Source organism: Heliconius melpomene, chromosome 6 (assembly GCF_056956725.1).
Source record: "Heliconius melpomene rosina isolate 202511_hmr_F chromosome 6, ASM5695672v1, whole genome shotgun sequence".
In the NCBI taxonomy this organism is placed as follows: Eukaryota; Metazoa; Arthropoda; class Insecta; order Lepidoptera; family Nymphalidae; genus Heliconius; species Heliconius melpomene.
In genome coordinates, this window is record NC_140394.1 from 341,472 (window position 1) to 366,235 (window position 24,764).

At 34.0% G+C, this 24,764-nt stretch overlaps 1 protein-coding gene across 3 annotated transcripts in view; it reads left to right on the forward strand.

Moving 5' to 3' along the window:
* LOC146537992 (uncharacterized) overlaps positions 1–23,483 on the forward strand; it is a 223,461-nt gene extending 199,978 nt beyond the window's left edge. For 2 of the 3 annotated variants that reach the window (XM_085186914.1, XM_085186916.1), the window contains 7 exons: positions 7,562–7,642; positions 17,168–17,250; positions 17,485–17,739; positions 18,230–18,367; positions 18,604–18,739; positions 20,699–20,866; positions 21,086–23,483. In XM_085186914.1, the coding sequence (XP_085043040.1) occupies positions 7,562–7,642; positions 17,168–17,250; positions 17,485–17,739; positions 18,230–18,367; positions 18,604–18,739; positions 20,699–20,866; positions 21,086–21,271 (1,047 nt within the window). In that variant the 3' untranslated portion in view covers positions 21,272–23,483. The remainder of the gene's footprint in view (positions 1–7,561; positions 7,643–17,167; positions 17,251–17,484; positions 17,740–18,229; positions 18,368–18,603; positions 18,740–20,698; positions 20,867–21,085) is intronic. The other variant, XM_085186915.1, reaches the window with a different exon arrangement.
* Positions 23,484–24,764: the final 1,281 nt, after the last annotated feature.

The window sequence follows — 24,764 nt, forward strand, 5'->3', positions numbered from 1 at the left end:
ATGTTTTCATAAAACTTGGGTGGAGGTAAATATTTCTTGATTACAGATAACGTCGTGGCGCAGTGGCGCTGAGTGAGACTGTAAACGTGACAGTTATGTGTTTGATTCCCACACGCTCTGGCAACAAGACAAAGAGCGATGTTGAGTTTCGCCACTTGACATGAAAATTTATGTATAAGTAACAGAGTGTCTCAACACTAGGTTCAATCTGCCATATAATTAAATTTACTAAACATAATATGAGTACCTTATTAAATTTGACAGTGTAAGGTTTTTATCTAAAAAACCTTACACTGTTAAATTTGATAAGGCATTCATATTGGTACAAAAAAATTGGTAAACCGATTTTAATAGGAACACACACTGTGCACTCCGATAATTATAGGTAATATAATTCTATATTTGATTCTTTTAGTTCTCAAGTCCTTTAGAAAAAGAATACATTTCTTGAATAAAAGTTTGATGGCAATATTGTAAAACATAGGGGGAGGGCCGTCTAAGCCACGCGCTAGAGATGAAAACGATAAAAATAAACTTTATTGCCTTGTAAATACAAAACAAATATAAAAATATGGCACGTCCCGTGACCGCCAGCTTGACACGCATGTTTACTGACTTGTCATATAATTTAGTTTGTAGTAATATAATTATGATTAACAAAATATCTTAACAATAGGTTACCAAGTTTCCTCGGCTTACCCTGCTATACGTGGAATTCAGTGTAAAGCTAAGAAATAGATATGTAGTAGTATTTCGGTAATCCAACTTTTTATAATAACGCGTGTTGCGGGATAAAGGGATTCATCCGTGTTTTTCATAACAAACTCTAAAAGGGACAGCAGCATACTCCTAGCACTATATCAACTTTATGGCATCGTCGACGACATTTGGTAATCAATACCATTTTGACTTCTGAGAAAGTGGGACAAGTTGTATAAAATTATTTTCAAACGTTCAGTCTAATGAAGCGGAATTATAAAAGTATATTTGTTATAACTTGTACACCATTTTGTAAATAAAGTTTTGTTATATAAAAAATGCTACAAGTGTTGTTATAATTCAATATAAGTGATCTTATAGTTATTTTTAGAAATAAAGCATTATTTTCGAGAAAATGTATTTATATTTTGTTCAAAATCTAGTTACAAAATTATCTAAACAATTTAATTAAAGTAAAGTAGGTACCTACTACGAGTATATATAGGCCTTGCATAATGATCCTACGATAAGCTTAAGTTATCTAGATTTCTTTTAGTCATTTATTTTACAAAACGTACCCCCCTGGGGTTCTTACGAGGAAACAGTTTATGCGCGACCACCAGCGTACCAGATATATACGGACTACCCTTAGTTTATTTTGTTACTTCTTGGAGATCCGGCTCGAAGGACCATAATAGTTTTAACAACTTCCTATTACAGTTTGATTTATACGATGTTTTTAGAAATTATGGTTTGTTTTAGATGAAGTCCGTTATGAGTCCAACACTTACCAGAGGGAAATAATTATATTCACTTTAAAGTATCAGAATCAAATCTATTACATGTTTTACTTACTTTGTTTACCGGATGGTTCGTATCTCTTTACTTATTTGTGTTTATATTCAATATAGTATTTTCGGGTCTATTTTAATTTCAATTGAATATTACATCCTGTTCAAATTAACTGTTGTTGCTCCTGTTATTTTTAACGTAGAATGTTGTAATTTAATATTTAATTATATTAGAGTTATTCCGAAACTTACCACCCACACGCATCGATAGAATGGGGAGCGCAAATTGTATTAAAATAATATACTTTGTATAAAGATTTCCCTAACGCTTACGTGTATGCATAAATACATAATTCATACATTCTTCGCTTAGAATAGGTAATAAATGTAATAGCTTTAATTTTGCTCTCTTTTATCTCAAACATTCAGAGGAAACGAGCTACTAATAAAAAGTAATAAACGACTCTTTTCTTCAATTTACGCCCATTTCAAAAACATATAAGTGACATAACTCAACGCCGCGTGTTAAATAATCATACTCAGGAGATTAAAGCATTTACCTCCTTTCGAATATAAACAATCTTTGAGGCCGCCGTGGTGCAGCAACACAATGTCTTATTGTCAACATAAAGAACTCAAGAGATCGATGCCCATTCGGGGCTGATTGTATTCGTTACCCTGAAAGAGTTATACCTGAAAGACAAAGCGCGGCGTTGCGCTCCGCCACTCAACACGTAATATCCTCGAAATTCCGGCGATGTGTGGAGAACGAAGTGGCTTAATACTAAGTACCCTCTGTGTACGCTATTACACGGGGAACAGTTACGTGTTTCTTTTCATAATAGCTGTTTTTTTTTTAATTAGCAATATTTTATAATACTACCACAACTATCATTTACGACCAAATCCGTGTCAACTGCGCCATTCATATTTCTTTTAAAATATCTGCGAAGTAGGATAGGAGTCTCGGAGCCGCGCGCATTCAATAACAGCATTCCTCGTTTTGCAAACAATGTGAAATAGAATCTATTACGTTAGCGCCGTGTCGTATAGCGAGCTATGTTTGGACTATTAACCCACCTGATGATCACATTATAAAAAAATAAAATTAAATTACCTAATAATGAAAATAATTGTGTATTAGATGAAACGTTCATTTTTTATGAGAAAAGAAAACATATTAATAATTATTTATTATTAAAAGCTAAAATATTATTAATATTGGTTTTAATATAAAATTATTTAAATCTACTTAAACGTTTATGTAAAATTTATTTCTTTCTCGTAGAGGTGCAGCTTGATGTGAAAATATTTTATATATATTTTTTAATTTGTAAAGTTATTAATTTAATGAATGAGTGATAATTGCACAAATCAATTTGCGTCCGTCACTCAACACACAATGTCTTAAAAATTCGACGGAAAGTGGGGAATAGAAATGTCTTAACACTAGCATTGTATAGCTTTAACTCTAGCATCAGTCTAAGATATTGTATTACTGATACTGTATTGCGGTTCTACACAACGAATGTAAATGAAGTGAACACGTATGCAATCCTGTTTCATTGGGCTCTTTATATATTATACATATATAAGTATGTACAGCTCTGTGTACGTTGACGCCCTCGTGGCGCAGTAGGACGAAGGCAGTGGCGATGGTCATGTGATCGATCCCCTCTCTTGGATACTATATTTAAAAGTACAAATAAAGTAAAGAATCGCGATAACAAGTCCTCCCTTTCTCGTTAAGCGTCAACAACTACGCAATACATATTTAAGGATTAATTAGTACGATATACACTAAGGTCTACTACATACGGTATAAGAACGAAACTAAGAAAAGTAAGAAAATACTGATAATACTAAAAAAAAATACAAATTCAGTAACTTTATATAAAATATCTATAAATTCAATGTATTACAGATAAAAAACATAAACACTAGATGTTCCCTCTCGAATCACGATGTAAGTGTACAAGCTTCATCACGTACTTGTTTTTTCTTCTACAAGGTGCTAAAGTGCGATTTCATTTTGCTAAGAGCTTTCCAGGTGTTTAACCATCAATCCTGCATACGACGCTGTGTCTGCTACTGTATTGATTAGTTTTAAAGAGTTAATTGTTCTAAAAGGAAAAAAAGCTTCTATAAGACGTTTTTTAGATTTAGATAAGTTCCCTGCATTTTTTGGTAGACTTAGTTCGGCAGCGTATGCTGTCCGTAAGATTCGTCAACTGACTGATGTTGACACCGCGCGTTTAGTATACTTCACCTATTTTCATAGCATTATGTCTTACGGCCTATTACTTTGGGGCAGTGCGGCTGACATAGATACCATTTTTGCGCTCCAAAAACGGGCTGTCCGAGCAGTCTATAAAATGGGTCCACGGGAGTCACTAAGGAATAAATTCAAAGACTTTAACATCCTCACACTACACTCCCAATATATTTATGACAACTTAGTATATGTGCATAAAAATATTAATAAATTTAATAAAAACAGTGACCTCCATCAACATAATGTAAGAAATAAAAATAAGCTTGCTGTGCCCTTCTCTAGGCTCCATAAAGTGTCTCACTCATTCGTAGGTCAAAGTATACACTTTTATAACAAACTTCCAAACGACGTGGTTAATTTATCACTGAACAAATTTAAAAAAGTGGTAAAGCACAGGCTCTGCCAAAAAGCATATTACTCTGTTAAAGATTATGTTCGCGATAAAGATGTTTGGAAATGAGTTGCTCTATTTCTAAGTTAAAATTGTTAATTGTAATTTGTAACAAATGTTGGCATTTAAAAAGAGTGGCCATGAGTTTCTTTGCCTGTATCTTCTCATGAGCTCAACCATTTGAACGGGCTTTTTTCAAGTCAAAATTGCAAATTTTTTTTTTTGGTTATTTTGTTTTGTATTTTTTCTACTTTATGACATGTCCAAGTAAATGTTAAGCATTTTTATGGAATAAAGATATTTTGACTTTGACTTGACTTTGACTTTGCATGTGGATTGCTAGTGTGTATAATATAAACATAAAATTAATTATTAAAAACTTACACTGCTATGAGGCTGTGCGACTGTAAATACAATAGTAATGGAAGTGATTTCCATTTCCACTTCATTTCCTCTGGTTACAAGACAAAACGCGGTGTTGAGTTCCGCCACTCAACTCCAATTAGGTGGAAATTGGAGTAAAGAGTGTCTTAATACTTACATAGGTTCCCACTTCCCACCTTGCTATGTAACCCACGGATACACTTTGAAGTTCCAAAATTAACTTAAAAATAAACAAGTTCCACAAAATTTCACCCACATATTTATTATAAGCACAAATACAATACAAAGCTTAAATCGATAGCATTCTTTAAACCAGTTGAGGTTTTAAATAAGAAAATAAATTTGGTGCGCTCATGTCCCGCCCGTGTACCGTTAGCACGTAACTGTTCACACAATGGGTTGTAAATTTTATTAAAAAAAAGATTAATTAATGTATGGAACTTTCTTTGTAACGCGTCCGAGGTAATTATTGTATCACTTTTCTTTTGATAATTGATCATTTAAATTTATAAGCATATAAGCATATAATTTAATAAGGAGACGACCATGTAGACCAGTTGCCGTGGTGAACAGGTAGGGATTTAATTCCATCCCAAATGTAATAGAAAATATACGTTGTTCAAAAAAACACATTTTTCTTTACTAAGTATAAAATAACACTTGACAATTGCTAAAAAAATATTAATAAATAGTATTATATATAATTTAATCAATCTTTCTTGCCAAATGAAAATTCGAAATTTTTGGATAGCGATAACAATGAAATCTATTTACAGAGACATTTGTAATAACATCAATAAATTGTAACAAGTAATAAGCATGTTTACGTAGTTTGTTAGAAGTGGCTTATCAATAACGGCTACCAGTGGCCCTTAATATCTTTATTGAGTGAATTCAACGCTCTATTGCCGTATTACCAGACCGGATAAAAGAAATAATTTCCTCCAAGTGGATATCGAACCCACAACCATCGCGCTTACAATCAGATGCTATCTCTCAGCACCAGGTCAGTAATAACAGCTTAAAAATGGAATTTACATTTGAGGTCGTCCTGGCGCAGCAGCACAAGCGTGCGACTGTACGTGCGCATCGGTTATGGGTTGAAAACTCATTTTATATAACAAACATAAAGATATATTAAAGTTAGTTAAATAATTTGAAAATATATCCTAAGCTTTCTTTACATTTCTAAGTCACGCTGTCCTCATTAGCATCACACGTTGGTCTACAGTGTACTATTCGTAGGCACGCGTGGGACGTCACCATAAGAACCGATTTATAATAACTTTATTACGTTTTTTTTGTTTTCAACTTTCATTTACGCAATAACGACGTCGTGGCACAGCGGTACAGGTTTTCATTGTAAACGCAACAGGTGTGATTTCGATTTCCACTCGGGACAATGACAAAATTTACGTACCCGTTCTAGCAGGACAACTGTTTGAAATATTTAGTGGTTCGTAGGGAACCGAGTGTCCTTATACCTTATAAAAAATGCACAAAATAAGCAAAGTCTAGTCTCTAGCTCTAGCTAGCTCTTCCCATAGAAAGAATTTCGTCACATTAATTTTTACTTTACCTACTTTACAAATTTTATATAATCGTAAAATTAGTAGAGATGCCTTCTATATTACAATTATTGAAAAGAGAAGGGGTCAGGGCCGCAGTTACGACCTGCACACAACCGGTTTACTTCTGTTCATACATTAGAATCCTATAAAGTTATATTACTTAATAATATATTCATAATATAATTTTTAGATAAACTTGTATCGTATGGTAAATGTGTTCATTTGACTGTGACTACGACGATATAGTAAGCTAGTATAGAAGGAAGTAGGAACGAATCACTTCCAGGGACAGTAAAAAACTTAAAGGGAAAATCGACAAGGATATTTTATATACACTGATTGTGAGTTTATATATAAATACATTTTGTGTAATATTGGTCAACTTTTAAGTAAATTCCACCTGTGTGCGGCGTTAAGTTCCACTAGTTAACGTGCAATATCTCGTAAAAAAAGTTTATAGACCAATTTTCGTTTTTTGGTGATATATCTATAAATTTATATATTTTTTCTTTTACTTGTACTGTAACTTCACACTTCTTGCCAAATTTGATTATGTAGCGAACTTCATACTTACAATATAATACAAAAATTGGGCAGAGATATATATAGATTGCGTTGACTTATATTTATATTTTGTTCTGTGCTTCAAGGGATATTTGATAATAATTTCAACTTAATATCTCCATCATGATATTGAAAAAACTGTTTGAAAGACGGATAGAACGAAATACAATAATCAGTAGGTACGGAACACTAAAGATAATTAAACAAAAATTAAATCATCTGAGCTGAATTCATTGCGAAAGCATTGCGTGTTGAGTGGCAGAACTTAACGTCGCGCTTTGTCTCGACACCAAGTAAAGATAAGTATACAAATTAATTTAACAGTTAGTTACAATGTACTTAATAGTTCAGTTAGAACTATGAAGTAATATATAACTCGTCGGCTTCCTGTCGTTGCATAGAATTATCCCGTCATCACTACACTACACTAGAGACGCATGTTTATTTTTCTAATAGCTACTTTGAACGGAAGGGAGATTGTAAATCAATTATAATTGAATATATGATACTATGTCGGTCCAAACTTAGATCAGATATGATGTAGTGTTAAGTTTAGAAAAATTTTGAATATGTATTTCAGAGGTCGTCATGGCGCCTGTGCCCACCAGTGGGTGACGGTTGTGGGTTCAATTCTCATCAGGGGAAATGAAAATATTAAATACTCGCTCTGGTAACTAGATTAAAGCACTGCACTGCGTTACTCAACACGCAATGCGTCCAGAGTTCGACGGAAAGTGAGAAACGGAAGTGTCTAACGGGAACGGAATCGCATAATACTAAGTTACTAAATTTTAAATATGTATGTGGAATACATCAACAGCGAAAAGCTTAACTGAACCACTTTGACTTCAACAGCTAGTTTAATATATAAACGACATTGTTCCAGGCGGAGGAATTGAACACGCTCGTGGGAGATGCGTTCCGAATGGCGTTCGCGTCGCAGCTGCAACCCTCCGCGCCGCTCTGGGTAAACTTATTTACTTAATAAATATATATATTTTATAATAATATCTTAGATTATTGATATTTATTTGAAACTCTTTAACTGCATTATTCGCCTATATTTAGAAACCTACAAAATATATTCTATTACAACAAGGTTTTTTGCCTACTCTGTGAAAGGATAAACAGTGAACCTATTGTCTATTTATAGTTTCAAGGTAAAAAAAAAATCAATGCGTAAGATTTATAAATAAGTATAGAACAGAGTGACTTACCACTACATATTATATGTATATTGCCTGTCTATACAAAACGTAAATGCGCGGAAAATAACTCTTAAGATATTTATGCAGAAATTCCTTCACATCTTTTTACCGCTTAGGACTTATCTAGGGAAAAGTTGAGATGGATTTTAAAATGTTTTACAAAATTGCCTCTTACATTTCAATTTGTCTGAGATATCTTGCTTTTAGATTCGAAACATTTTAATGAAATTGATAGTATTTTTAGCAAAATATTGCAAATACGATTTCTATGGAACTAACGTCTACAAAATATTATTTCATAGTATTAATAAAAAAGTTAAAAGAAATATAACGCCATCGTGGCGCAGTGGAATAACGTCTGCTATAAAGGTAATGGCTGTGGGTTTTATTTCCACTTAGGGTAATAAAATATTTTTATATTCCCATATAATATACGAGGTGTGTTCAAAAAGTAAGGTGACTTTGTATTTTTAAGAAAAAATATTTATTTATTTATCAATATTTATGTTGTCCCCTTCAAAGTAATCCCCCTCAGATACAATACACTTATGCCAACGGTGTTTCCGATCGTCAAAGCACTTCTCATAAGCACTTTTCGGCATAGCCTTGAGCTCTTCCAGCGATGCAGTCTTTATCTCTTCAATCGTTGCAAATCTCCGTCCTTTCATAGGTCTCTTTAGTTTTAGGAACAAGAAAAAGTCACATGGGGCCAAATCCGGTGAATATGGTGGCTGAGGCATGATTGTGGTGTTGTTTTTGGCCAAAAAATCTCTCACCAGCAAAGATGAGTGAGCAGGGGCATTTTAGCAATTTCGGAACAAACTTCGCTGACACACGTCTCATGCCCAAAACGTTAGAAAAAATTTCATGGCACGAGCCAAGCGATATACCAACATCCTCAGCAACTTCTCTGATAGTGATTCGACGATTTTTCAGAACAATTTTCTTTACTGCTTGAACGTTTTCATCAGTTGTTGACGTGCTTGGGCGTCCAGAGCGAGGCTCGTCATTGGCATCTTCCCGGCCATCTTGGAAGAGTTTGTACCACTTGTAAACATTTTTTTTACTCAGAACAGTTTCACCGTATGTCACTGTCAACATTTTAAGTGTTTCGGAGCACTTTATTTTATTTTTTACACAAAATTTGATGCAAATCCTTTGATCCATATTTTTCGATAGCAAGAAATCGCCGAGCACGCAAAACACTTATAACCTTTACGCCTCTCCCAACCAAACAAAAAATGCTATACACTTGAAACTTGGTACAGATGTTCGGGAAGAGTGTACCAACATAACAAAATAAAAAAATCGATAATCGAAAGTACGTTGCCCGCCAAATTTGAAAAGTCACCTTACTTTTTGAACACACCTCGTATAACTCTTTGAGGCGCAGGACCACAAACTTGTGACTATAAACACAACAGGTTGTAAGTTCGATTTCCACTCGAGGAAATAAACAATTTCATATTTTTATTTCTTCCCTCTCGTGTAATCACATAACATCTGGTGTAAGTGTTGTAGGCAAAGTGCGGCGTTGAGCCTCCAGAATTCGAAAGGCAATTGGTAACGGAAGTGTTTTAATGAAAACGGAGTATCTAAACACTATCTAAACACAATATACCTACATACATACATAAACATACGTGACAAAAACACAAAATTACAATACAAAAAGCATTTAAAAGACACTTGCTACACCGTAAGCAGTAAATCTATACCACAGTGGGTAGGTGCCCTTTAATTTGTGCTCGTTTAATGAAGTTGACTGCGGCTGAGAAAGTTAATGTTTCGAATTTATTTGTCCCCTTGAACAATGGAGAGCGGTGAGTTGACGCCAAATTAGAGTTGCTCTGCTGATTTGAGTAATTACTTCTTAATTAATTAATTGGAGTAAAAACGCTTGGAAACAATTAATTCTGTATTGTTCAATGTTTTAACACGGTTTTATGATAGTCTTGTGTTATTTTTAAATTTTTGTGTGTAGTGTGTTTTTGTGGGGTATTTAAAAAGTTTTTACACTTTAATATGTATTTAAGATGTACCCGCACGTATCAGGGTAGGCAGAGAGAGCCTAGTGTTCTGATAATCCGTTCCCATTAAGTCACTTCTGATCCCCACTTTCCGGCGGAAAGTTATTATTCAATATAGCTAAAACAATCAGAAAATAGAGAACGGAGTGTCCCTATAGGGCTCACTGCCTAGGGTAGGCTGCATGCAAAAGGGGCATAAGTAAAAATTTATTATAATATTTGCAAGTATACGCACGTAAAAAGCGTAACGTTTAATGTTAACCATCGTCTTATTTACGGTTATCGGGTTCCCGCGGAGTTCAACAAACTAAACAATCGTGAGAAACTTATAAAGGTTTTTGTACAATAGCCATTTCAATTTTATTTAGGAGAGAGGATCTGGGAACCTCGTGTTAAGGCATCAGGCACTACTGCGCCATGACGTGTTCACCTAAACTGTCATTTACATATTATTGATGATACTATAAAGATGATTAATTAGTTTACTTAAGTTGAGAATAGCTTATATATGCATACATAGAAATTTAACTGTCGTGGCGCGTTATTGTATTCGCGACGGTTATGTGTTCGATTACTGGGGCGAGTGAATTATGTTCAATTCCTTGCTGCTGATAAAGAAGATAAAGCGCGGCGTTTAGTTCCGCCACTAAATATGCAGTGTCTTGAGTATTAGGCGGTGCGTGGGGAAAGGATAATTAACACCAACTTTCCTTTCCTCTATTTACCCTAAACGGCACAAGATTGACAAGCTACATAATTATCTACCTTGACTTACCTATTTTTATATGAAAGTCCATTCTAATAAATGACTTAATTCAGAATTCCCCAGAATACGCAAGGTGTAGGCGTTATATAATTAACTAATTCTAAACATACACTTTGTTTGATTACCAATATGAAAGGTCAACAGTGCGGGAGTCAGGTCTCGTGTGGAGAGCCACCAACCAGGAGCTAGCGACTCATACCTAAGCTGCTGCTGCTTGCTGTTTAAAGCATAGGTGATAGCGTGTTAAAAATTAGCTCAATATTTGTTGAATGATTGAAGTATTTTTTTGCTCGCATTTTATCCTGCAAGTAAGGTTTGTGGAGGTAACTAAGTCTCAAATATCCCACCTTGCTTTCCGTCTGAATTAATTTGAATTCCATGTTTAAGGAATACTCTAATCAAAATTTATTGAATATTTTAGAATTATACGAGTTTTTCTTTTATTGACATGTGTTTAGAAAGTTAGTTTCATATATTTTCATTTTTTGTTACTTTATAAAGACGTAACGTAAGATACATTTTGCTCAAATAATACCTTCTCATAAAACAAGTTCTTGAATCGTTATTTTTCATTTACAATGTATGATTACAAAATGTCATTCAATTTACAATTCCAGTGGTCTCGTATGGTACGACGCCAGAATCAAATTACTTCAAGTTTAAATACACGTGATTAAATACAAATTTAGTAGCATTAAATTACATGTCACTTCACGTCTTGAAATGATTTACGTACAAAATATACTTTTTTTAATATTGTATTCCTTTTTTATATACTTTAGTATTATTTATATAAATATATTTTAAATTTGATAATGTAATACGGTAGACTAGATCAATAAAGGGTAAGTATAAATAACATTACTGGTGGCAAGGTGTGATTTGATTTTTAGTGGGACATACTTACCAAAATTTTGATATGGCCTACGACACAAATAAGCAAATTTTAAACATCAACAACGCAACAACCTAATTGTTTAAGCTTGTACCACACAACAATCGCAATAACCGCATGCCTTGATCACCCGATCCTGAACTTTTAGGTAAATGAGGAACGCTGATAGAAAACGTGCCCCCCCTGGTGTCTGACATCTGACGTCGACGACGGGGACGGCCGCGTACTTGTACATAAGATGATTGCTCTATTGATTGCTACTACCATTAACCATTCGTATGTTTTGTGCTTTGATTTGTATGGGCTAGATACAGTACAAGTAACTATTAAATTGTTGTTATATTTGCATTTAAAATAATGAATGGTTTGAATTATTTATGATTTTTTGTTAATAAAAAGTGAACATGGAGGAAAATATCATTAATATTATTGTTTTATATCCTGTGTCTAGTAACAAGACAAAGCACTGCGTTATGTTATGCCACTTAATACACAATGTCTCGACATTTTTACGGAAAGTTGAAGACGATGTGTCTATAACATACAGATTCCTTCAGTCTACCTTTCTTTACGTGGATATTTAGTGTAAAGCTATAAAAAAACTACTTAGAAAGGAGTGTAATAAATTTATTTCCTATACAAATGTTTTCGTTAAGGACAAAAACAAGTGGATTACTACACAATATTCCGACTACAACGTTTAAAAACAAAGTTACATGTAAAAAAAAAACAATATCGACCTCTACCTATAATAGGAAAAAACGTGATAATAAAAAAAATAATTTGAACACGCAAAAGATAACGAAAACGAACGTGAATATAATACAGAAGTATCATCTTCCCGTGGCCGGCTCACCCGGGGCCGTATTTAACATGCGGACGAAGTTCCAAACAACAATAAGCTTGAAGACAATTCACACGCAATGGTTATCGATTTCTAAAATATTTATTTTGTTTTCCTTCGCGCTGTATACCGATATAGCAGCAAAGGGAATCTGAGAACCTAGTGTTAATACACTTCGTTCTCTATTAAGACATTTTCCGTTTCTTATCTTCCAATGAATTCTCGAAGCATTGTGTGTTGAGTGGCCAATTTAATTTTACAGATGGATAATAATTAATTATTGTAATATCTTACGAAATACCTCTAAATTCGAGCTTTAACTTAGTATTATGGCTCAGTTATCACTTCAAATTGTATCTGGTCAACGTTTTTTTTATTAAATGTCCGTTGTAGCGCAGTAGTACACTTAGAGGAAAAACTATAACACGTTCTACTGTACAGGAATGGACAAGAGGTCCAGGCGGGCGTCGAACTATATAAAAAGTGTTTAAATCGATGGTCCGTGGGTAAAGTATCGAAAGTGAAAAATTGCTATTTTTCTCTCCTACTCCTACTAGGGAGAGTAGTTTTAATGAGATTTTTTCAAAACATCAAACAAATAGGTACTTATGCATTTTTTTTAAATGTATGAAATCGAAAACTACCCTCGTTAGTAGTTCAATGCAGTTATAAAAGAAAATTACAATTTGTGCATTTTTCATTTTTAGGTTTCTCGTAGTTTTGAATACCCCAAATGAACATAGGAAACGAAGGTCATATTTAGCAGTTGTATTTAAAGTTTAAAACTTTATTTAATCAATGATATTTATTGTGTAAGTGTGTAGTGTTATAATAGTAATAAATAATATAAAAAGTAACTTCGAGAGAAAGCAAGTTCACTAATAATATAAAAAGAGCTTAACGCTTTTACCTGCATCGGATAGGTAGAGGGAATCTAAGACATTCTGTTGCCCACTTGAACTCACTCATTTTTTGAGACATGCGCGTTAAGTGGTGGAACTAAATGTCTCGCTTTGGTCTTATTTATCAGAGGGAAGGAAATGAAGCTAATTCATTCTCCCGAGACATCGAATCCACAACCATCGCATTTAAAATCAGTCTCTGTTCGGCTGCTCATTATTAATATGTTAAAAAATATAACCATCATTTAAATTTAAATAATTTTACAAAATATTTTATGAAAATATTGTAATCGCTTTAATATATCACAGGCACTGTCTCTGCCCCGGGGGACGGAGCTCATTCTGCATTGCGTCTTCCACACGTTAACTGGCTTACCCCGTTATAAACCATTCAAAAACTAAATTATCCATAATACTTTAAAGTTTTCCTTACAAAAATGCTTAAATATTTATTTGTACATGTATTTATTTGATAGCAAAATTTTTGTCTCCAGTAGAACAAGTAGACAGAAAAAAATAAGAAATCACTCTGTTTCGACTTAAATAAATATTTAATTACCTCGAGTGGGGATCGAACCCACAACCCCCTGCGCCAAGGTTAGCCTAGACTGTGACATTCAAAGGTTATACATTAAATATGATAACTTTCAGTCCAATCATAAGTCAAAGTAATAATAGTAATAACTATTATTACATAAGCCACGAGACTTGGCAAAATTCTCGAACTTGCCATTTTTTACTACACCTACAGATATACGTATTGAAATATTGTTGTTTTATTGAAAAATAATAATATAATAGCTACCCTCATATCGGAACACACGCGTGGTTGGTTCCCATAAAGCTCCGACCATTAAACCGATAAAGACTGAAACTGTTAGCCTTGGCTAATGCCTTTACTTATATATAGTATATTTGACCTAAAATATAACCACTACCCACATAATATATGACCACACGAACTTACTTGAACTAGAGTTACATCATTATTATTGTAACAAGATGTTTTTGTTAGCATATGACTAAACTGACAGTGGTGTAGAGATGTAGTCTGTATGGACACCTAAAACAAAATACCATCATTTCTCTTATAATTGCACAATAAAAAGCGCATTGAATCCAGCGCAGCAAATTCGTAAAGTTTATTATCCATGCGGGCGCTGATCCTACTTTTTTGTTGATTTCGTTTAGAGCCGTCCGTCGCGACGGGTTTTTTATCCACTTGATTGATGACCCTCTACCCTTGAGGGCCAGTTGCCAAAATAACATTTTAAATACCTGCTTTTTAAATAAATAAAAAAATATTCCCATCTCTGATGGATCTTTTCATCATTATGTTCGCCATTTTATGCCTTTTCACATTTTTTTGTAAGAAATTATTTATTAATTGTGTCATTTTTATGTTTTATGTTATGACAAAGACATTATTAGACCTTTGACATATTTTGTTGACACTCTGACAAAGTCCACTGATCTGTTGTTGTTCTCACATAGCAGGGTAAGCAGGGAAAGCAGGGTGAATAGTGTTAGCACTCACTGTTTTCTATTTTTCGCCTTATTACGAAACGTTGCGTGTTGAATGGCTCATTGCCACACCAGAATAAAGAACTATAAATAATTGAATTATTAATTGAGTGAAGGTCGTACCCACAACCACCGTTTACAGTTAGACGTTATCCCAGTGACGCACACCGTGATGGCCCCAATGATATATCTATACTAATACTATGCGAGCACATGTAACGGGCAGGCTTACGAAATAAAGAACTAAACAAAACACGTTGATTTGTTAGTCGCCAATGTATAGGATACTCCAATTATAGAGAAGAAGGAGAAGCATATTATATCTCGCTACGATAAATAGAAGTGAATTGTCACTAAAAAGTATTTGTAAAAATAGAACATGATGCACAATTGTTTGGGTGAAAGGTTTCTCTAAACGATATCGAGGCAGAAGCGGCGTTGATCTATATATAATAAACGAGCACAAGTTCTATGTGACATCAAAGGTATCATCAATAGACAACAAATAAATGTAATTGTTAACTAAATATCCACTACTTATTCTCTGTTATCAACTCTTATTTTGTTGGCTTAAGATAAATTGTCCTATAACTGTTCGAGGGCAGTTAGTGAAATATTTTCAATGGCACTGTTCGTATCGTCCAGGTCGTCGGTTCACATTCCAGTCGTGGAATGCAACACTGATTTATAACGCGGATACTTTCGGAAGCGGACGTGAGCCGAGTGGGTAATTCATAAAATATTCGAGCAATATATTTATAGAGTGTAGGTAGTTCTATGTAAATGTATCAATATGTTTGGCTGGGTTTACAAAATTATGATGCTATATATGCTTTAAGATAAATTTTAAGATAATCTTATTGTTATATTTTATTTTTTATAATGTAACATACTCGCTCTGATAACAAAAACCGGTCGTAAGTTACATCAAAATAATAATTTGGAAAATTTTCAAAGTCATAAATTATCATAAAAAGGCGAAGGATTAAAAATAACTTTTAGTGATGACATTCTCCTTAAACGATATAGTATACTAATATCGATTTTGTTTTATTTTGATATTTATTTTGCACAAATCATCGTTACTTAGAACAAACGTAACTTCGGTAAAAATTATCGAATTCGCTACATCCAAAGACGCCACTAAACAATATCTCAGAAACGAATGATTCAAATACGTATCTGTCAAAGATATTACCAAAGTATTGAGGAAAGCTTGCATTCCGAAGTGTTTTCAGTTTACGACGGGAAGCGCCGTGATAAACTACAGTGTTTATTCCAAATATAACTGTCTTTGAATACAATCGAAAATAGTTTCTATTGTTTGTAAATTAGAATTCAAACTCAATTCAATTTCCAGCTAAGTTATTAGAGCTATTAAGGAAATCATTATGAATAGATATTCTGTACTGAAAATGGACTTTCGTTTATTGAATTTTATGATAGTAATTTTGCCGCAATCGTGAGGAGCACGCGATGGTTGTCAGTTCAAACCCAATGGGCGGGATGGCTTATTTTATACTTTTACTAGCGGACGCGCGCAGCTTCGCTTGCTTATTTAAGGGTGAGTTCTAATAAACCACGGAACATGTGTACAATGAAATGTTTTTTAGAGTCTAAATTTAAAATTTTATAAAAATCGGTGATGATTTAAACATTTTTCCATACAAACTTTCAACCCCTTATTTGCACCCTTAGGAGGTGTATTCTAAAAAACCGCGAAACACGTGTTCAATGAAATCTATTTAAGAGTCTGAATTTCAAATTTTATAAAAATCGGTGCCGATTTGAATTTTTTTTCAATACAAACTTTCAAGCCCTATTTCACCCCTTTAGGGTTAAAATTTTTCAAAAAAACCCTTCTTAGAGGATGTCCAGATAACGAAAGTAATAATCTGTCCAAATTTCAAGTTTCTACCATCAGCGGTTAAGGCTGTGCGTGCGTCTTACCTCAGTCAGTGAGGACAAGTCCTTTTATATATATAGATTACAGTCTGACGCTCGCTTGGGATACTTTTTTTATTACTACATACTACTATATTTTAATGTGTAAATTTTTCTTCGCCATCTTCACGCGTCTTTTATATATTACTTATATATAATTAGTACAGAGTTCCAAGTGACAAACGAAACCGTTTTTAATTTTCCTCTCAATTTCGAAAGCGGATATATAAAAATTTATTGAATTAATTATTTTCATTTGCCCGTTCACGTGCTATGTCTCAAAGGGAATGTGTTAACTTCTTCGCGTTTGCCGTCAAACGCTGTAAGTTAGACACGTTTTTAAAGTTTTCTTACGTGATTACAATTTTCTCTATTACAGAGCAAAGAGCTAAGCGGCACATGCGCGCGCGCTCCGGACTCTCTCCCCGGCCTGACGCATCACTACCCGCACTGCTTGGACAGGTGGGTGGTATTAGTTAACAATTTGGCTTTTTATAAGGTAAACGAGTATTTTTTCAGTATTGACCCTAAAGAAAAGTATGTATTATTAAATTATTGTTACTTCAATAGAAGTTCTCTTTCCAAGTAATAATTCTAAGTAATTATCTTTGGGTATTCATACTATAGATTTGAAAGAATATTTTTTAGAATTAAAAATATTATAATTAAATTAAAAATAATCTTAAAAAATTACAGATCACCACCACAATGCGATATAATGGGCGGTACGAACGAAGCGAGCGAGCCAAGCGAAGCGAGCGAGGCGAGTCCCACTTCTTCAGAAGACTGGAACTCTCCGACAGAATTAAGCTGCTATCGGAGACTTGGGGAGAGATTAGAGAAAATGGAGAGACCACCACTGATGAAGAGATTAGCGTTAGGACTGAGTGGAGCGTTGTTGCAGCCGTCTGATGATGACGCAACTCCACTTGTCACTGATACTCCTACTACGTGAGTTCTTCTTTTTTCTGCCTTCATGCCATTAATTCTATATTTGTCATGTCACACACACACACACACACATGTCTTTCTTGATGGTCTTTGAGGATTAATGCGTAATTGAGCTTCATATTGAAGTATTTTTAGTTTTAGCTGAAATATGCGTTTATCAATATTGTAATACTACACAATGTAATTTTTATGTTCTAATGTTTTTTGTACGTGATACACGATGTATTTATTTGCCCTGTATTTTATAAATAAAGTATGAGTTTTCTATTGACAAAGCTAGTAACGTAGACACTCTCATAAGATACACACAAGGCTATTCTACTCTTCTTCGCTTTATGTCAGTGTGGAAATGTGGAATTTACTTCTTGAATGGCAAAACTTGTTTTCTAAACAAGTAATTTCCCCAAAGTATTCCACACCTATCATATTTGTTCTAAACTACTTGAAGCTGATTTTTTAAAACATTCATTTAGTCATAATTACTTTCCAGTCCGACAAATGTCCCTCTATGTCTCAACGGGGGATATATAAACGAGGCTTCAGAGGCGGAGCGCACGCGCGACAGCAACCGCGCCAGAGACATACTCACCGACGACGGAGAGTTTAGGAAATGTAACAGTGTCAATGGGTAAGTTAATGACAGCAAATGTACGCTTAGGAGAATGACAAAATATTTATTATTTTGCAATGTCAATGTGAAATAATCTGTGATGTGTGATCATATGTGTGTTAGCGATAACAACACACAACAACAAACATGGATGTTATTTGTTGTTGTTATCGTATAAGTATTGTATAAGTACAATTATTGTATAAGTATTCTATATTGTATACCTATATGAAGAACCTAATATATTTTCCCAGTAGACCGAGTACCGGCAGCGTGGGCACGTCGTCGTCCTCGGGCGAGTCGTCGTGCGTGTCCGGCAACAACAACCCGCGCCCGCTCGAGCCCGAGCTGCGGCACGCGCCCTGGTTTCAGCAGGGGATACCCAGAGAGGTATGTAATACCATCCACTATTCATCACAACCATCCGCGAGGCACGTCCGAAGCGACTTCTACGCAAGATAGTTTCGTCCCTGTCTTCGTACTAGCCACAAACGCTTGGGACAAAGGCCCTTACGTCCGAATCTACTGCTGCGCTCAAAAAAGTAACTGTAGAGGCTACAAAAAAGAGACAGACAAACAGACTTCCACTAAGGCAGTCGTTCTGAAGCCTGCGAAAACCGCGAAAGCTGGCAAGAGCTGGGAGGTGATAGTAATAGGCCTGTAGTTAGATGGATCGCAACCATCGCCTTTTTTCGGGATCTGGTGGATCCCGAAAAAAGGCACTTCCATGAATCTGGGCCGACTGAGTAAGAGTGCAGAAACAAACGTGTTACCACTAAAGGAAAGATGCCATCTGGCCCGCTCGACTTGTGGATGTCCAAAGAGTGAGTGAGAGTGTTGTTTCTTGGTCACCAAGTCAAGTTCGAGGCAAAGAGTTTTCTTTGCCTCGAACTTGACTTTAGATGATGATGGGCATCGGCTTTCTCTTTCGCCGTATGGACCAAGATGGATCATTTCCCGTGCGTAATGCACAAACTTACCAATAGCAAAAAATATTTAAAGTAATCTTCTATATATATAAAAGGACTTGTCCTCACTGACTGAGGTAAGACGCACGCACAGCCGTAACCGCTGATGGTAGAAACGTGGAATTTGGACAGATGGTTACTTTCGTAATCTGGACATCCACTAAGAAGGGGTTTTGAAAAATTTTAACCCTAAAGGGGTGATATAGGGGTTGAAAGTTTGTATGGAAAAAAATTTAAATCGGCACCGATTCTTATAAAATTTGAAATTTATACTCTTAAAAATATTTCATTGGACACCTGTTTCATGGTTTTCTCGAATTCTCCCCCTAAGGGTGCAAATAAGGGGTTGAAAGTTTGTATGGAAAAATTCTAAAAACGCCACTGCTTTTATAAAATTTGAAAGTTAGACTCTTAAAAATATTTTATTGAACATGTGTTTCATGGTTTTCTAGAATTCACCCCCTAAGGGTGCAAATAAGGGGTTGAAGGTTTGTATGGAAATATCTTTAAATCGCCACTGATTTTTATAAAATTTTAAATTTAGACTCTTAAAAATATTTCAATGAACACATGTTTCATGGTTTATTCGAATTTACCCCTAAGTTAGCTAGCAAGCGAAGCTGCGCGCGTCCGCTAGTCTATATATATAAAAGGACTTGTCCTCACTGACTGAGGTAAGACGCACGCACAGCTGTAACCTCTGATGGTAGAAACGTGAAATTTGGACAGATGTTTACTTTCGTAATCTGGACATCCACTAAGAAGGGATTTTGAAAAATTTTTACCCTAAAGGGGTGAAATAGGGGTTCAAAGTTTGTATGGAAAAAAAATTAAATCGGCATCGATTTTCATAAAATTTTAAATTTAGATTTTAAATCAGCAAAATTTTTTATAAAATTTGAAATTCAGACTCTTAAAAATATTTAATTGAACACGTGTTTCATGGTTTTCTAGAATTCACCCTCTAAGGGTGCAAATAAGGTGTTGAAAGTTTGTATGGAAAAATCTTTAAATCCCTACCGATTTTTATAAAATTACAAATTTAGATTTAAAAATATTTCATTAAACGCATGTTTTATGGTTTATTAGAATTCACCCCCTCGACCCCCTTGCGTGTTGTGTGGCAGAACTTAACGCCGCGCTTTGTCTCGACACCAGAGCGAAGAAATGGAAATATAAATAAATACTTCACTTCCTCGAGTGGGATCGAACCACAACAGTTGCGTTACAGTCTAGTCTTGTGCCGCTGCGCCACGACGGCATTTCTATTCAAAGTCGAATTAATTAAATAATATCTAATTTAATTGTCGATAATTTCGTGTTTGATTTTCGAAAAGTGAGAGAAATAAACAATAATTTGTATAATTGATAACAAAAACAGATAGCCCTGGAGGTGCTATCTGCGCAGTCCCCGGGCGCATTCCTGGTGCGCGCCAGCACCACGCAGGCGGACTGCCTCGCGCTGTCGCTGCGCGTGCCGCGCGACTTCGCGCCCATGGGCATCGCGCACTACCTCATACTGCGGACCGGCAAGGGGTACAAGATTAAGGTACATTATAAACCGAATTGTTTGTTTGGTATCTCAGGTACTACAGGCTGACCAATTTCTGAGAAATTCCGATTTGTATTGTATAGTCCATTTATTGAGGAAAGTTAAAAGCTTATATTACATCACATTAATGATTTTTATGTAACCCGTTATAGCTGCGGGCGGAGTTACACATAAAATACGTCATATGTAAAAAACTGTTCTAATGGTGTCTTCCAGGGTTTCACAAAGGAGTTCACGTCCCTGTCGGCGCTGGTGACGCACCACAGCGTGATGCCGGAGCTGCTGCCGGTGCCGCTGCGCCTGCCGCGCGCGCCCCCCCGCCGCCGCGACGCGACCGACCGCCTCGCCGCCGTGCCACCCGCGCCCGCGCCCGCTCCCTACCGCGCGCAACTCGACGTGTAGTAACTAGTTGCACTTCATGATGCTGATAATGAAGAGGATGAAACGGAAATCATCATTTTATAAGAGAACTATTAAATCTTAATAAAGCAATTCGTTTTGAAGAAGTAGGTATATTTCAACTTGAATGCAATATTCATTGATGCAAGAAGAAATGTGTACATACTTTTTTTCTTGCATCAATGAAGTTTGCTAAATTTAAAAAGAGATTAAGAATAAAATGAAATGAGCAAAATATTGAAAACCCATTGTATGAACTTGAGAAAAACAGATTCGTCCTTATTTATACGTGTACCAAAACTATACTAAATTTCATTTAGTTCAAATTTTTTGGCAAAATAATTATTAGTTAAATTTAAATAAAATTATATAAAAGGAGGACACGCGGACATGAAAAAAGTAGCATAATTATTTTGAATAATATTGCGAGTGTCTGAATGAGTACGATGATTGTTTGTGGGTTCGATCTCCACTTGGAGGAATAATATCCCCGTTTCACAAATTGCGGCGTTGAGTTCCGCAGTCTATGAAACGGTAAAGAGACAACATTATATCTAACCACTCTTTCAAAAAAGTGTGTAAAAAAATAATATTGAAAATATATAAAAAACAATAGCTTAGTCGTTGCGAAGTCACTAAATTATTGTTATTATCAGCTAAGGTAGGTTTTTATAAATATAATATTGTGATAATGATTATTAATTATTAGTTACGTGTAATTATGTATAAATAAATAAATGAATGTGTAAAAAGTGTAGTTTGTGTTTAAAAGTAGTTTAGTTATCGCTATTTTTGTGTTAATTATGTGTTTTTTATTTCAGTTATTTTTCTAGTCGTTAATGTTTGATTTGAAATTCGCTTAATGTAACTTTAAGTTATAATTTAAAATGATTAGACGCCAGCTTAAAAAAAAATAGTATGTAATAAATTGTTTGAAAAAACCAGGAAAATTGTCTTGTAACTATGTAATATTTTCCCTTTTGATTTAAATTATTATTTATTCACTTAACACTAGATATGACAACTCGAGATTTATACATTTATCATATTAATTGCTCCAGAGTTATGAAAAATGGTCCATAATAATGATATAACAGCTAATGCAAAATATCGATAAAGATTAAAAGGCATATTCTAATAAAGTTTTTGTCTATAAAAGGGAAAGTGTTACAAAAATACTTTTTTTATTTTCAAATACATTAAATTATTTTAAAATTGATCTTCTAAAACATACTTTATGTGATGTATGGTGCATTTATCATATTAATTGTTGCGAATCGAAATTATATATTAAAAGAAGGTTTATAAAAAAACACGTCAAGAAACCTAGTGGCTTACACAGTGAATACAATAAAAGCTGAAATGACGATGATGAGAACTTTTAAAATGTTATACATGCTTCGGTACTGAACCAAACTAAAAAAAAATGAGTTGTTGTGGGTTATTCATTTAACGAGGCGGACTATATATGTATATATGTATCATGTTATAGTTATTTTAATATCTAATAATAAAAAAATATAGAAAACAAGCAAATTAAAAAAGTATTCTAAGCAAAATATAAACGACAAACATATTTTAAAGATAAATAAATATCTTTTGTATTTTTCAACATTGATGTTTCTTACATTATTGGATACGTTCAATGTCATCGAAATAAAAACTAGGTCTTATTGTATTCACTTTCATTAAAACACTGCCTTAGAAATGTTTATATATGGAGTTACATTAGAATTAGCCTGTTGATGTTTATTGATTATATATATTGTAAACCAGGCTGTATTTGCAATGTAATGAAAACGTTACGAAAATTTTATGTAATTCCAAGAAAGGGACATCTGTGAACTTAAAAATATATGTTTCTCAAAGAACAATAGACACTTTTCTGTTCTAACAACTATCGACCATTAATTAGTTATAAGTTTACTTAAACAATACGTCACAGAACTCAACTCACACTCGGTTCGCGTGAAGTTGGCAAAAGATTAATTTTATATTTAAATATACTACTTAATGTACTTAATATGTTACTGCTATGTCTATATCTACCTATATTGTTTGCCAATACAGCAACATGAGTTGCAGTAGCAGTTGTCAAACAATGTCGCTCGGGCATTGTTCAATGTGGAACCCTAAAAGCTAAGTTTATTTGTAACCGAAGTGAACTGTATACATTTGCCATTAATTTATTCATTAATAAATGAGATGATGATTACATTGGTTTTTTATGTGTACCTCCCGATAAGTCTAGTATTGAATATATAGAAGTGGTCGATGACGAGACATTTATCGTAATTTTTTTTAAAATATCTAACTTAAAAGTAATTATCAAATAAAATGCCTAAATAACGTGATGCCTTAGCAACGTGTTAAGTATATCTAATATATAAAGTTACATACATTTTATACACAAAAAGCCATTTAATAAATTTTAACAGTTTTTAAATACCTGTTATTTCCTTATATTCTACGTGTTTGTGCTCTCTAGAATTCCTTGGATATCTATATCGCAAACTACTAAACTAATTCTGTAATTTGGACTGATCCCTAATATGCAATATATTTTATTCAAATCTAATAAGATTATCGTGATTCGACTTTTAGGTTCCGTCTTTATATTACCTATACGTATATATTGAATTTTCAATCTCAACAATATCGTACAAAATTATAACCCCTTTTTTTGTAGTCCATTAAGAGGTGAATATCACTGATTAACTGAATTATTGTGTTGCGTTTGTCATATACAAGTGTTTTACACTGGGTTCGCTCTGGCTACCTTGTTGTATGAGGGATATAGCTTTATATAATATCGACTTTATTAAAAATGAATAAATTTTTCATGAAATATTTTAATTTTGATGTGGACATTTCAGTTTGTTTACTTACGTAATGGTACTCGACATGAGTGCCATTATCGTCAAAAATATTTTTGTGTTTTACACAAAATACCCCCATCTGCTGATATTTTTGCGAATTAATTATTGTCTACGGAATATTTAAGACAGGAGGAGCTTTTAACAAACCCCTATACTACACTGAACAATTTCAATACATCAATAATAGATGTCGCTGTAAATAAAAATGGTTATTATATTTTATTCAAATTACTATTAACAGATAAGATAAAAAAAAAATTTTTTGAAATTATATAAACTGGTATATTTCTACTAAAAAAACAATTTCTTCATATTTTAAAGTAACTTCATATTTTTATCTAACATATTTACAAATAAACGAATTATGTGTACCATTTATCTTAATTAATTAAACCAAGAAAATTATTAAAATCAATACGTAAAAAAAAAAATTAAATTATTTAAACATAATTTTACATAAGTACATAAAATATTTCTACGATTTTCTGCTTAAGGCATCTTTCACATGAAGAATTAAGTAGGTACTAATTTTTAAATACTTAATGCTCTTTCACAATCACCACTGCACAGTGCTGCTGTTTACTAACTCAGAATATTCTCTTTCAAAGGAGACTTAC